The 15,479-nt window shown below is 44.8% G+C and overlaps 1 protein-coding gene across 2 annotated transcripts in view; it reads left to right on the forward strand.

The window, feature by feature from the left end:
* GALNT3 (polypeptide N-acetylgalactosaminyltransferase 3) overlaps positions 1-13,887 on the forward strand; it is a 124,395-nt gene extending 110,508 nt beyond the window's left edge. For both annotated transcript variants that reach the window (XM_082262405.1, XM_082262406.1), the window contains exons 9-11: positions 3,342-3,446; positions 8,914-9,066; positions 13,372-13,887. In XM_082262405.1, coding sequence (XP_082118531.1) covers positions 3,342-3,446; positions 8,914-9,066; positions 13,372-13,494 — 381 coding nt within the window. In that variant the 3' untranslated portion in view covers positions 13,495-13,887. The remainder of the gene's footprint in view (positions 1-3,341; positions 3,447-8,913; positions 9,067-13,371) is intronic.
* The last annotated feature ends 1,592 nt before the right edge of the window (positions 13,888-15,479 follow it).

The raw sequence follows: 15,479 nt of genomic DNA on the forward strand, positions 1-15,479 counted from the left end.
TACTTCAAAGCCCTCATTAACAATTGGGCCTTCCATTTGTCTGGATACAGCTTGGGCCACAGGAGCATATAATTTTATTATTTTTTTTTTTTTTTTTTTATTTATTTTTTATGCGCACCGGGGATGAAGCTTTCAGGAAAAAATTTCCGCCAACTTGCATGCATTTAAAGCACTTTGAGATGGGGTATGCTACTGACATTTGAACGTGAGAAAAAAGGAATCTATTCTATTTTTTTTTTTTTTTTTTGAGGAAAGGAAAAATCCATTTCATTTATTTTTTTTTTTTTTTTTTTTTTTATACAAACTAACATCTTCCACTCCCCATTTTAAGTTTGACTCGTGCAGCCAATTTCTGTCATGTTTTGCCACAAATTCCTTTGTAGAAAGCAGCAAAGACAGAATATTAATAAAAGCTAAATGGAAACCAAGGGGAGACAATTCACAAGAGCAAAATCCGTTCATGCGTCAAACGAAAAAAAAAAAAATTGTCATTTCTTTCAACAGAAATTTGTGAAGGAGCTATTCCCAACACAACCACCAGGTGGCACCCAGCCTCACTTAGCAGAATGACTAACATTATTGTTAATCAAATATCGACTGAAAATCAGCAAAAATTCAACAAACAGCTAAGACATTATTTAAAGGCATACATAAGACTATGCTCACCCTGCCTAAATGCCAGATTTGCCACTCCTCCTGGTTCTGCTCCAGACTAGCTCCTCCTGTGTGGACACAAACAGATACATTTGTACAATTGATGCTGGTCACCTCACCTGTCACCCTGCTGGGCTGACTAGACTGTAGCTACTGCTCTCTTCTAATAGTCGCCTGAGATTCGGCCAGCCTTCCAGGCGACGGTCCCGCTGCCGATCCGCTTCTTCAGCCTCTTCCCGGCGATTGCGAGGTCCTCCTGCCTCCCGAATGCCTGTTGGGTGAGAAAGAGGGGGGAAGGGAAACTCCGGCGGGGGATCTTCTTTCGTTTGGCCGTAACCGCGTCACGGCCGGACATAACGGTACTCCCACGGCTGCGCAGTCCCGGATGCTCCCGATCCTCCTCCTCCGGATCCCGAGACGTCTCTCATCTTCCGCCGGGCGCCGAGGCAGAAAACGCTGTCGACCTCCGCCGCTTCCATTCCACCGGTGACTCCGTCCATGTCCGCTCCAGATGGCGCTTCAGCCGCTGTCACGAAAGGAAAGTCCAGGCATCAGCGGACCCAAGCTTCTCCTCCTTCCTCGCCGGCTCTCTCAATCAGGCGCCTCAGACTCATCCTCTTGGTAGGAAAATTAAGTAAGTTCTTCTTTCTTCTCTGTGGTGAACTGAAAATCAGGCGGCAATGAGCCCCCTTAAATAGCCCTAAATGAGGGCAGGTTCAAACCAGCTAGCCCCAAAAGAGCGGCAAAAAACAGGCGGGAAGCAGGTCAGAGCCTAAAATCTCCCTAGATACAGGGAAAAACGGGCGGGAAAAGACAGAGGGGCGCCTAAACTGCCCAGTTACAGACCCCTGAGCGGGAAAACATATGCCCTTTGAAACAGCCAGGTCAAAAGTTCACCTGGCCTGTTACCTCATAACCTATACCTATTCTAACCTAATTTACCTGATAACCTGTTCCGCCCTGTCACTAACCCATAGGGAAATGTAGGGCATATGCATGCCCCATTTCCCTCTTTTCCTAAAGCAGGTATATTCAGTTACAGGTAGATACTAATGGACCGAATCGTCCACTGACTTTTCCTCTTGAGAGCTCCAGTGGCATTATCTTCACTCTGAGTTTTCAGATCCACCTCTGTCCACCATAAAGTCGGACTCCTTTCTTGGCAGTGAGAGCAATCTCAAGGCTCTACGTAATGGAAAAAATCAGACTGTTTTCATTAGAACACGGTTCAAAAGGCACTGCCTTTGTGATCTGCTGTGGGTGCCAATACATTAACCCCAAACACAGATCGCAAATCCAGTGTGTTTGCAGGCTCCAGATCACACAGTACTGCAGTACCATAAGATTTGTATTACTTTTTGTGCATTCCGGTGCAATTTGCAGCTCATTCAAATGAATAGGCTGGCAAATTGCACTGCAGCAGAACACGCAGTAATTGTGTTTCTGTTAGATTCTGGTGTAAACCTGCCCTGAGACCACCTTCATAATAGCTACAGTGGGTGGGTAGCAGAAATGGGAAGTCAGGGTTACAGGGATCTCCTTTCCAGACTTCCCAGAAGGATAAATGTGAAGCTGGCAAGCAATTCAGTTTTATGTAGACTAACCCTGTAATGAATTGTTTTGGGATTGCCTAACTGTAACAGTAGTTGCTTTGCAATATTGACTAGAAGCCAGTAAACAGTTTTTTAGGCGTGGCTTAAGCCACCTTCACACTTGCCAAATATTGGCTTCCCCTGCCCGCTCCCCCCCCGCTGGGAGTAGACAATTGCTCAGCCGGAGGGATTCCCCTGTCAGGTTGCAGGAAAGAAATTTGCACGGTGTATGGCCTGCATAAGTTCACACTAGCCCATTCTCAGAAAAGCGGAGCATTGATTTTCCGAGTGCAGATAAGCGTGCGTGCGTGTGTGTGTATATATATATATATATATATATATATATATATATATATATATATATATATATAATGTGTATGTATGTATGGATGGATGGATGTATGTGCATGAAGGGCGGGCCATGTGAGTGGAGCATTATTTCACATAGTGACAGTGGGGGCAGGGCGAAGATCCCACGTTCACTATCATGGGGAGAGGCTGCAGCTATTGAAACATGTTACATGTTCCAAAAGGTGAACTTATCCTTTAAGGAAGGCAGTCAGAGGATGGTAAAACCACAGCTCAAGGGTCTGTTTTACTTTGTTGTTTTACCTGTGCATTCTTTTTCTTTTTTTTGTTTTTGTTTCTTTCAGCCCTGGTAGGTTAAGTAGCCCAGTGACCTGACTTTTCTTTGCTGCATTTAAGTGACACAGGTCACCTACCTGTCTTATTGATTGGACAGTGTAAGTACAGATTGATGAGGTCTTCATTCTGTTCTCTTCTCCTGTTAGCATGTTCCTTTTCAGCAATTGTGAATGCAGGACCGTTGATTGAACCCAAGTACTTCCCTTTCCTACTCCAGTCTGAACATTTCTGTAAAGGGCTTTACATGAGGCTTAAACCAACCTAAATGCAGCTGTTGCTACTAGCTGCATAAAAAAGTAATTTTTTTTTTTTTTAAATAAAGACATAGCTGTAGTAATCTGATTTGTTATTGCATATCTACCTGGAGCATAATAAACTAGAATTGCAGGAACATCCCACATAGCCAGAAGGGGAAAAAACAGTCTAACCCAAGTTCTTTTTCCTCTTCAGATTCTAAATGTTGGAAGTCAGAGGTGTTTGGATGTTGGAGGAGATAATGGTAATGGCGATAAACCTCCAATCTTCTACAGCTGTCATGGACTTGGGGGAAACCAGGTAAGAGATATACATTCAATAAAATATATTTCTCTATCGCTCATTGACAGTAGTCCTCGGTGATACAGCACCTTCGGGTTATGTTGCCTCCGCAGGAGTAGGACTAGACAGGAAATTAAAATGCTCTGGCCACACCTTAGGGGCAGTCCCAGTCTCTGCCTCAGCAAATCAGTTTTTTTTCTGTCTAGTCAGGAGTAAGGACCTAGATACCTTGCTGGGATCTTCGGTCCTGGCAGGATTTTTTTCTTAGAAAAGATTTTTTAGACAGCTTTTTTTCTCCAGTGTTCCTGTGAGATCTTCAAGCAAGAAAGCTGAACTGGGCGACGGGCTGGATGTTGAGATCCGGTGGTCACCCCAGTTCAGCCTACGAGCGCGTGCAGGCCATAGCTCCGCGCTGGGTCGGCCGCGACATAGTCCCACTGGACGGGGACTGACCCTGCGAGTTAAACGTCTCGCTGAAACGCCAAGGACCATGAGTCACGGCGTCCGTATTGGTCGACAGCCCTCCAACTTCGGTGGAGAGGGGTACTGTCAGGAGTTGGCGCCCGCCTGGTTCCGGTATGGTGAGTAGTATGTTCCCCTTTTCCCCCTGTCGGGTCTTGTGGTGAACGCGGCCCCTCTCTGTAATGGTAAGGATGGGTTCCCCTCTATCCTATAACAGGTCACAGATCCCCCTAATTGAGTGTGATTTTTGTGTACAAAGCCAGCAGGCTTGGTTTGGGAGCTGACAATCTAATTACAAAGTATGTTTAAATGATTGTAATATGTGGCAGCACTGGAAGCTTACTGTGTTACTAGAAGTATCCTACCTGTCAGAAGTCACAGGACAGGGATGCGGCTTGCCAGGTCATTCCTCCAGCTGAAGCAGGTCTCCCGACGGCCATGCGGTTCCGCCAGGGTTCGGTACCGCCGGTCAAGCTGATCTCCATGAGTGAAAGGTTTTGCGATGCCTAGTTACTGCAGGACGCCGCTATGCTGTACAAACCGCCGTAGATCGCACGAGGCCGCCATTTTGGCGTAGCCTCGTGTCTGCAGCATGGGAGCGGCCATGTTTGAGGTGACTCCAACACCTCGTGGAGCTAGGGGAGGCGCCGGAAGGCGTGCAGAGGGGCGGAGCCGCCTCCTTTCTTCCTGGGCAGCCAGCCAAAAGACTTCCTGTTTGTGGACACAGCACTGTAACCTGTTGCAGTGAACTCTGAGCATCAAGTGGTGAGCCTGGGGGTCTATCTCTCTCTCTCTCTCGCTCGATAGGGATCCCTAGCAGGTAACACTGAGGGGCTTTTGTGGCGCTGGAAAAAAAAAAAAAGTTTTTTATTTAAGTTTGGATTGAAGTTTCCGGGTAGTTACTGGAATAATCATGGACCCTGCCACACAAGTACCCCCACCTGTTTCACTCGAGGGGGCCACGGGACCCGCCGGTGCACAGAGCATGGATGCATTTACAGCAGTTTTGGAGTCTATGGTGGCTCGGGTGGAGGCGGCCTGTCAGGGACGGGGGTCAAGAAAGCGACCCCCGCCTACCCCTATAATATCTGACACCTCTGACTCAGATTCAGAGATGGTCACTGCAGCTGCAGGTCCCTCTGCAAGGGCTGTTATCTCAGGTAAAGCTCCCTCAGACAGTGGGGAGGACGTGCATTCTTCCGCCATAATTCAGGAAGAAGCATTGGTGGACGCACTAGTTGTGGCGGTGCGGGAAACCTTAAGACTTGAGGTTTTACCGGCAGAGGCAACTGAAACAGAGATTCCCTTTGGTACTAACAAGCCCATCAAAACGGTGAAGGTTTTTCCTGTACCCAAGTGTTTTGGTAATAAAATCAAAGAAGAATGGGAGCATTCTAAACGTACCTTTACTATTTCCAAGCGTATTGCTAGACGCTATCCGTTTCAGGAATCCCTCATTAAGAAATGGACGGTACCACCAGTGGTGGATCCACCTATTTCCAGGCTGAATAAAGCCACGGTTATCCCAGTGGAGGACACTTCGTCCTTTAAGGATCCGGTGGATCGGAAGATGGAAGCAGAGTCCCGCACTATCTTCTCTCTGATAGGGTCAGCATTTAGACCAGTAATTGTTATTGGTCTAGTTTCCCAGACACTAACGGAATGGGCGAGATTGGTACGCCAAGACCTTAGGGGAAAAGATATTCCCCAGGAAACATCTGATTTGATGGAACAGATTATACAAGAACTACAGTTTATCTGTGACGCAGCCTTGGATACTACTCCCCTATTAGGGCATGCATCTATGTCAGCGGTAATCCTCAGACGTGTGCTGTGGTTAAAATGCTGGTCAGCTGACCTAGGTTCCAAAAAGACCTTGACGAATCTCCCTTTTCAGGGGAATCGCCTATTTGGGGCCACCCTAGATGAAATCATTAAAGATGCCACTGGGGGCAAGAGCACTTTCTTGCCACAGGCTGCTAAAGCTAAGGGACCTCGCAACAAGCGAGGACCTTTCTTTACTGCCCATAAAGGGTTCGCACGCCCGGCTGGAACAAGCGGGAAAGGCAAGACTCCTCCAGGAGGGTTCAAGAAAGGCTGGTCGGACAAACAGAGGACCGACTCAGCCAAACACGAAGCAAAGGATTACACAGCCTGAAGGTGCGCCCCCACCCGGTTTGAGGGTGGGGGGACGTTTTCACCGGTATTCAGGACATTAGATCGAGCATCGACTACTACTACCGGTGCGATTCTTCCCTTCCAATATTTAAGTGCTACAGGGAGCGGTAGTCACTGTTCCCTGAACAGATCTTTTTCTTTACCTTTTCCTAAGATTAGTCTCAATTCCCCACAGGAATCGGATCCGGTTGACCAGACAGACCAAGAAGCCTCTAGCCGGGTGACTTCGGTCCCTGAGATTCAACCAGGAGAGATCACCGTTCCTGATAGGAATCAGGTGTCGGATATATGTGTGGGAACAGAGAACGACCAGACTTTCTCGGATGGTCGGGGCCAGATAGCTCTAGGGACGCCTGGTTCAAATCCCGTCAGTACCAGTGGTCCTAGAAATTCTAGGCTGGCCTCGCCAAGCCGGCCTGGCCAACTTGGACTTGCTAGTCACGGACGTTCCGTGGGAACTGCGTCTCAGGGAGTATCTGCGGTCTCGAGGACCAATCTACCATTGTGCTTTACAGTCGCTGGTTTTAATGGCCTGGCCGTTGAGACCCAAGTACTGAAGGACAGAGGGTTGTCAGCATCAGTCATTCCTACCCTTATTAAAGCAAGGAAAGCGACTTCCAGCAGAGTCTATTATCACACATGGAAGACTTATATCGCGTGGTGCGAATCTTTAGGATTTCCTCCACGTACCTATTCGGTGACTCGAATATTGGCCTTTTTGCAGAAAGGGGTTGAGCAGAAGCTAGCCTTGAGCACCATCAAGGGTCAAGTTTCAGCATTAGCAATCTTCTTTCAGAAACCTTTAGCTACCAAGTCCTTGGTGCGGAATTTCATCCAGGGGGTGCGGCACCTGGCTCCACCAGTCCGCGCGCCCTTACCGCCCTGGGATCTTAATTTGGTTTTGTCGGTTCTACAGAAACCTCCTTTTGAAAACATCAGGGAGATTCCCTTGCTTACTTTATCCCAGAAGGTGGCCTTCTTGGTGGCTATCACTTCTGCACGCAGGGTGTCAGAACTGGCTGCTTTATCATGCCAGTCCCCATACTTAGTGATTCATAGGGATAAGGTAGTACTTCATCCTAAGCCATCCTTTCTTCCAAAGGTGGTTTCAGATTTTCATCTGAATGAAGATATTGTACTACCTTCCTTGTGTCCTCAGCCCAAGCATCATCAGGAACATGCGTTGCACTCCTTGGATGTGGTTCGGGCAATCAGGGTATACCTGAAGGTTACGGAATCGTTCCGTAAGACGGATTCACTTTTTGTGATCACGGATGGCCCCAGAAAGGGGTTGCCTGCATCTGCCGCGACTATCTCCAAATGGATTAGACAGACGGTGGTACAGGCTTATTCTATTAAGGGTCAGAGTCCTCCGTTCCCTGTTAGGGCGCACTCCACTCGAGCGCTCAGTACTTCCTGGGCCTTTCGCCATCAGGCGTCAGTGGTCCAGGTATGTAAGGCGGCCACTTGGTCGTCGGTACATACCTTTACAAAATTTTATAAAATTGATGTGATGGCATCGGCGGATGCCTCATTTGGCCGCAAGGTTTTGCAGGCCGCTATTTGAGGAGACCGGTGGTCTACCTCGAGGGTTTTTTTCTGTTTGAAAATTTCTGTTGAGTCTCATCATTGAGGATGAGCATTGTAAACTTCTAGTTGGCACCGGTTGGGCCTTCTAGATTTGGATTTGATTTCCATTTTCCCACCCCTCATTTGGGATACTGCTCTGGGACTTCCCGAAGGTGCTGTATCACCGAGGACTACGTCTGTCAATGAGCGATAGAGAAAAATTGATTTTTGTAAAATCTTACCGTAAAATCCTTTTCTCTTAGCTCATTGACAGACGTAGTACCCGCCCCTCTGTTTTTGAGTTGGGTTGGGTTCAATTCTCTAAACACTGCTTTTGTGACATAACTGATTTGCTGAGGCAGAGAGAGAGAGGATATACCCTCTGGGACTGCTCCTAAGGTGTGGCCAGAGCATTTTAATTTCCTGTCTAGCCCTACTCCTGCGGAGGCAACATAACCCGAAGGTGCTGTATCACCGAGGACTACGTCTGTCAATGAGCTAAGAGAAAAGGATTTTACGGTAAGATTTTACAAAAATCCATTTTTTTTGGAACTAATCCTTATTTATTTTACAAAATCAACCCAAGCCATTGCAACTCATCAACCTCTTTCTATGTCCCTTTCAAATAACAATTGATATTGTTACATATAGAAACCAAATGGATTTCCCCATTTGTTCTTTCTGTTCTGTGAAATGCTGGAATCCCAGGAAGACGCATTGCAAGCCAGAAGTATGTGGACACCCATCTAAATAAATGAATTTTAGACGTTTCCATTGAGAGCTACTATTAATGCTACAGTATACAAAGACATTTTAGATTTAGACAATAGAGCACTTCCAACTTTGTGTAAAACTGTTTATGACTGTGCCCCTTTACACAAAGTCAAGTCCATAAATTGTCTAATGAGTTTGGTGTGGAGGAACTCTAGCTCTTTGGCCTGAGCAAAGCCTTGCCTTCAACCTACCATCAGTAGCTGACCTCATAAATTCTCTTTTGACCAGCAGGGCACACATTCCCCTGGACATGCTCCAAAATCTTGTATAAATCCTTCCCTGAAGAGACGAGGCTCTGCTTTCGGAATAACAAGCTCATATAGGTGTTGATGGTTAAGTGCCCACATAGTACACAGAGTACAAGAGACCTGTGTTTCTTAGCTAAGATATTGAAATGACAGTTTGTGGATACCCCAAACCCCTTACTACTCACAGACACCTCATTTTTTTTTCATACAGCTGAATAATGGTATTTACTGTCGGTGTGTGTTCTTACTTGCAGTATTTTGAATATACATCAAGCCATGAAATTCGACATAATATCCAGAAAGAGCTGTGTTTACGAGCTAGTAAAGGAATTGTGATGCTCAAAAAGTGCGGCTATAAAGGAAAAGGGACAGTAGTGCTACTGGAAGAGAAGTGGGAGCTTCGACAGGTGTGTTTTGATCATTTATATATGCAGTATATCAAGTACATGTTTGCAAAGACTTCAAAGACGCAGTTGAAATTAGAGTTTTACCTAAGCAAAATGGAGTCGTTTCTTTATGAAGTATTGCGTTTTTGAAACTGGGAATCTATTTATTATAGTTACAGGAATTTCTACTTCTGAGCAATCCTTGACAGTCTGAGTATGTACAGTAAAGCAATGGGAACCACATCCTTTGTTTCTGCATACATACATCATCTATTTATGTAAAGCCAAGGCAGGATTAAATATATACATTTGAAAACCACAGCTCTAAATCTGGAAGAATGTCAGTGGTACAATTTTATACATGACAAGTCACAGGCCCATGTGGGGCTATTCTGAAATTTTAGTAATGCTAATAGAGAAGAAGGTAAAGCCATACCTCCTGTTGGGGATTTTGCAATGAAATCCTAACTTGTATTATATGTAAACGGCAATCACACCACACATGTGAGGTATCGCTGCGGATGTCAGAGCAAGGGAAATAATTGTAGCACCAGAACTCCTCTGTACCTCAAAACTGGTAACCCATAAAAGCTTTTAAAACATTGCCTATGAAGATTTATAGGTACCGTCTTTTGGCGCCATTCCACAGGCAGATGCAATTAAAAATGTGACTTGTTTGTATCTATATACTCAGTGTAACATCATCTTTTATATATTACCAAACAATTGGATATTATATTGTGTTTTGTGCATGACCGTGTATTTTTTTTTCCCGAAATTATGCGTTTGTAAAAACACTGTGCAAATATCATGCGACATAAATATATGCACTAGGGAAAGGCCGATATGCACTTTCCCAGATATATCGGTATCGGCCCTGGAATTGGCCGATATTGCTGATATTTTTGGGACATCATTCTGCCTTCTTGGCCCGGGGCTCAAGTGGTTAAGGAATACAGTATTCTGTTCCTTGTCCTATATCTAAGTTTTTGCTGTTATCTATATTCCTGTTGGTTGCATTTCCTGTTCTAGTAACAACCTATCAACCGTGATGCACGGAAGGGGGGGATTTACTAAAACTGGAGCACTCAGCTGTGCATGGCAGCCAATCAGCTTCTAACTTCAACTTGTTCAAATAATCTTTGACAATAAAATCTGGAAGCTGATTGGTTCAAATAATCTTTGACAATAAAATCTGGAAGCTGATTGGTTTCTAGGCAGAGCTACACCATATTTTGCACTCTCCAGTTTTAGGAGATCTCATCTAAACAAGAAGTGAGGGAAAATCTGTCCAGTGAGGGCAAAGATAGCAGAAGAACCTAAGGGAGAGGATTCAATCCTAACCTATTGTTTGTTTCCTTCATCTTTTTTTGGAGGAGAGATTACATTTGCTTTAAAGCTGGCCATAAATGTATGGTCATTCCCTGCTCGAAAGAAGTTGATCTAACATTCAACTTCTGTCGAACAGGGATGTTGGAAAACTTTTGTTTTTGATCGGCAGCTGCAGCCACTGATCAGTTTATTCTAATAGTGGAGAGTTCTGCTGTCAGAATACAATGACACCTAGCTTGTGTGGATGGAGAAATCTGTTTTTTCAATTAGCCCACTGTTCTGGGGACAGCGAGTTGAGGACAACATTTAGGATCATCCAGAGATGTTCTTATCCTTCCTCACTCTGCTCTTGTTCACGTTGGGGTGATTTGACATGTCAAATCGCCGCCTATTGCCGGTGACTTCACCGCCTGAATTTCCAAAAGTAGTTCCTGCACTACTTTTGGCGACTTTAAGGGCGATTTCAATAGACATCTGTGCATGAACCTGCACAGATGTCTCTTAAATCGCCCCTGAACATGTACTGAAATGCTGGTTTTAAATTGTGCTGAACTCGCACGATTTTAAACCCGCCTTCAGTGTGAACCTAGCCTAAAATTAAAGGAAAAAATAAAAAAGTTCTGGCTGGAGTTGGGCTTCAATGATCCAGTTTTAGGGAATTTCAAGGCTCAGGCACTATAACCTTGATGAAACCAAATTTACTTAATTCATAGCTTATGTTCTCTTGTCCTTTAAACAGCCCTTGGTATTAAAGGGAATGTTTTGTGGTTTTTTTTTTTTTTTTGTCTTACTTTGTCTCCTTACCACCCCTTAAAATTTAATTGGCAAATAATATTTATAAGTTTTAGAACACCATAGATTATTTAGGTCATTTTTATTTACCATAAGGGACCAACAAGGGTTTTTTTCCTGTTGGAGCATATTGGTCTAACTTTTATAAGATTGTTTTTTTTTTTTTTTATTCTGGATCACCTGTAGGCTTAGAATTTTGAGGATGCAGGGTTTTAAACTATTTACTTTTGTCTTTTGGTTCTACAAATAGATTATTTGGAGCAGTAGTGCATCCCAGTCAGAAGGCTCTGTCTGAGGTTTCAATTAGAAATAGCACGACTAAAGGCAGGCAGGTTCTGCTGTGCCAACTTTATAAGGGACATTTTGGGGTTTATTTACTAAAACTGGAGAGTGTAAAATCTGGTGAAGCTGCGCAAAGAACCCAATCAGTGTCTTAACTTCAGCTTATTCAATTACTGCACAGGATAAGTTCACCTTTCTAAACATGTTACAACCATATTTAAGGTGTAACATGTTCGGCATCAATCCCCTCCCATCCACAGATCCCTGTGAATCAATGAACTACAAGTACCAGCAGTCTTTGCTTATATCGGCTTGTACAGTAGCTCTCCATGAAATACCAGGGCACTGCTTAGCGTTCTAGGTAGTTCATTAAGATTCCTGTGATTCAGTAACTGCCTGCCTATATCAGAGGTACGGTCAGACAGTTACACACTGCAGGACCATGGCAATGCTTTACAGGTTCCGAACAAAGAAAAAAAAAAACAATGAACATTTTCTTTTACCTGCAAAACTTATTCTTTAAGCTTTGACAAAAACCTGGAAGCTAATTGGTTTCTATGCAGAGCTTCACCAGATTTGGCACTCTCCAGTTTTAGTAAATCAACCCCATAGTGCTTCAGGAATGTTTTGTCATTCGTACAATGTTTAGATGTAAAACAAACACAATTTATACATCGTTGAGAAAAAAAAAACGTGTGTGTGTTTGTGTGTATATACACTGAACAAAATTATAAAATGCAACACTTTTGTTTTTGCCCCCATTTTTAGGCTGTGGCCACCCTAGGGCCCAGCTGTGCAATAATCATGCTGTCTAATCAGCATCTTGATATGTCCCACCTGTGAGGTGAATGGATTATCTTGGCAAAGGAGAAGTGCTCACTAACACCGATTTAGACAGATTTGTGAACAATATTTGAGAGAAATAGGCCTTTTCTGTACATAGCAAAAGTCTTAGTGCCGGTTCACACTAACCCGGCACAACTTCGGGGGCGACCTGTGAAGTCGCGTGCGCCGCGACTTCGGCGCGACCTGCACGGACTTCATATAATGAATGTCTATGCAAGTCGCTCTAGGTCGCCCCGAAGTAGTACGGGAACCTTTTTCTAAGTCGGAGCGACTTGTGTCGCTCCTATTAGAACGGTTCCTGTAGCACACAATGGACCGCAACTTGTCAGGGCGACCAGTCGGCTGACAAGTCACGGTAGTGTGAATAGACACTTAGAACTTTGAGTTCAACTCATAAAAAATGGGGGCAAAAACAAAAGTGTTGCATATATAATTTTGTTCAGTGGTTCAGTGTTTGTGAATTTATATATATATATATATATATATATATATATATATATACACGTGCGTTTTTAAAACTCATTTAATGTTTTACATTTATAGGTTTATAGTCAGGTTTTTTATCTGAATGCATTCAGGTAAACCGTCTGTGTACAGCAGCCCCCCTTGGCCCCCCCAAACACTTACCTGAGGTCCCTTTCTGTCCAGCGATGTCCATGAGTGTCTCAGCCATCCGAGATTCTCCCTCCTGGTTGGCTGACACACAGCAGCTGCCGCCACTGCCAATCAGGAGCAAGAGGGGGCAGGGTCGGGTCGGGGGTCTGTATTTGAATGGACACAGGGAGCTGTGACTCCGTTTGGGTGCCCCCACAGCAAGCTGCTTACTATGGGGACACTGAACAGGAGGGAGAGGCTAGGAGCACAGAAGAGGGACCCAAGAAGAGGAGGGTCTGGGCTGCTCTGTGCAAAACCAACTGCACAGAGGAGGTAAGTACAACATGTTTATTTTTTTTTTATAGGAAAAAAACAAGACTTTACAATCACTTTAATTCCTTTTTTTTTTTAAACTGATGGACTTTGGATCTGTTTATATAAATGATTGATTTTGCAAACCATTTCTGTTTTTCTTTCTAGGAGCAGCAGTTATTCAATGCTGCGTACAACATGTGCCTTACAGGAAACGGGTTGAACCCAGGCCTTGCACCCTGTGACCCCGCAGACTCCTTCCAAAAATGGGTGTTCCGTCAAATCGCATAATAAGATGGAGGGCTGTTTTTACTTAACACTGTGATGAGAGTACACTGTAACATTTTATGCAAATGCAGCTGACTTTGATTATGGTGTAGACTTTAAAAAAAAAAACGGAATGCTTTGCTCCGAGGAAAGAACACTCCGGACTTTGTGTCAGCTACATACGCCAAAGAATGTTTTAATCTGTTTATTTTCCTGTGTGTTTACATATTAATTATTAGGTCAGGGATTGCGGGGGGTGTTTTGATGGTTTACAATGACTTTAAAGAGTACAATTTTTCACTGATGTACTCCGAGGGCTAAGCACCATTACGTGTTTTGTTTTCAGCACTTGTGTTCCAAAAAAAGTACTTGTCTTTTCTACAGAGGGACTATTTTTAAAGTAAACATCTCTTTGGAGAAACATTAAGGCTCGGTTCACATTGGTGCGATGTGGTAAACCCTGCAAATCTTCGGCGGGTTTCACCATCGCACCCGACTCGCAGGCAGTTCACACTGCCAAATGCGAACCGCTGGGAGTATCAATACAAAGTTATTGACCTCACCGGATTGGTTCGCATATCGCAATGCGAACCGCTGGGAGTGTCAATACAAAGTTAATGACCTCCCTGGATCGGTTTGCATATCGCACTGCGAACCGCTGGGAGTGTCAATACAAAGTTAATGACCTCCCCGGATCGGTTCGCATATCGCACTGCAAACCGCTGGGAGTGTCAATACAAAGTTAAGGACATCCCCGGATCGGTTCGCATATCGCACTGCAAACCGCTGGGAGTGTCAATACAAAGTTAAGGACATCCCCGGATCGGTTCGCATATCGCACTGCAAACCGCTGGGAGTGTCAATACAAAGTTAAGGACATCCCCGGATCGGTTCGCATATCGCACTGCGAACCGCTGGGAGTGTCAATACAAAGTTAATGACATCCCCGGATCGGTTTGCATATCGCACTGCGAACCGCTGGGAGTGTCAATACAAAGTTAAGGACATCCCCGGATCGGTTCGCATATCGCACTGCGAACCACTGGGAGTGTCAATACAAAGTTAATGACCTCCCCGGATTGGTTTGCATATCGCAATGCGAACGGCTGGGAATGTCAATACAAAGTTAAGGACACCCCCGGATCGGTTCGCATATCGCAATGCGAACCGCTGGGAGTGTCAATACAAAGTTAATGACATCCCCGGATCGGTTCGCATATCGCAGTGCAAACTGTCAATTAGGACAGGAATCGGTTCGCATAAGTGTGAACACCTATGCGATCCAATTCTGGTGCAGACTAAAAAAAGCGCCCTGCACGAGTTTGGTCTGAATGTGATGCGAAGTCAGTCGTACAATCTGTATGGCTGAATTTGTATCGCACAGACATCAGACCGCAGTGCGGTGCAAATCACATGCAATGTCTTCCATAGCACCAATGTGACCCGAGTCTAAAGTGGCAGTGAACTGAAAAATTGTATAATCCGCTGACAGGCAGGGTATTTATAACAGAAGAGACCCTAGAGGTGTCTCCTGCCTATCAGCTAGTAATGTAATCTGAGCTGCCCATGTGCAGCTCAGATCACATTTACGGTCCGCTCCCATGTGCCGCAGAGCTGTGACTGTTGTGTGCATGCATGGGAGTGACATCTCCTCGGGCTCACCATTCAAGCAGATGAAGATACCAAACCCAGAAGGAAGACCAGGTGACAATGGAACCTGACCGGGGAGGGCCCTGACAGTCTAGCACTGGAGGGCTCCTTTTGTAGGCAAGTCTGTCATAATGTGCTAGTATGCAGTGTATACTTGTACATTATGGCTTAAACCTGCTGGGGGATCTTTTTTTCTTTTTAATTTATTGCAAAGACTTTACTTCCACTTTAAGGGGCCGGTTCACATCATCTGCAGTCCAGTTGTTTTTGCTTTTTTTGATGCAGAAAAAAAAAAAAGACAGGAGGTTACAGGGATTTCAATGGCAGAGTTCGCACCATTGCAGTGCGTTCAAGGACAG

The sequence above is a fragment of the Pelophylax lessonae genome (genome assembly GCF_965119305.1).
Source record: "Pelophylax lessonae genome assembly, chromosome: 6".
NCBI lineage: Eukaryota > Metazoa > Chordata > Amphibia > Anura > Ranidae > Pelophylax > Pelophylax lessonae.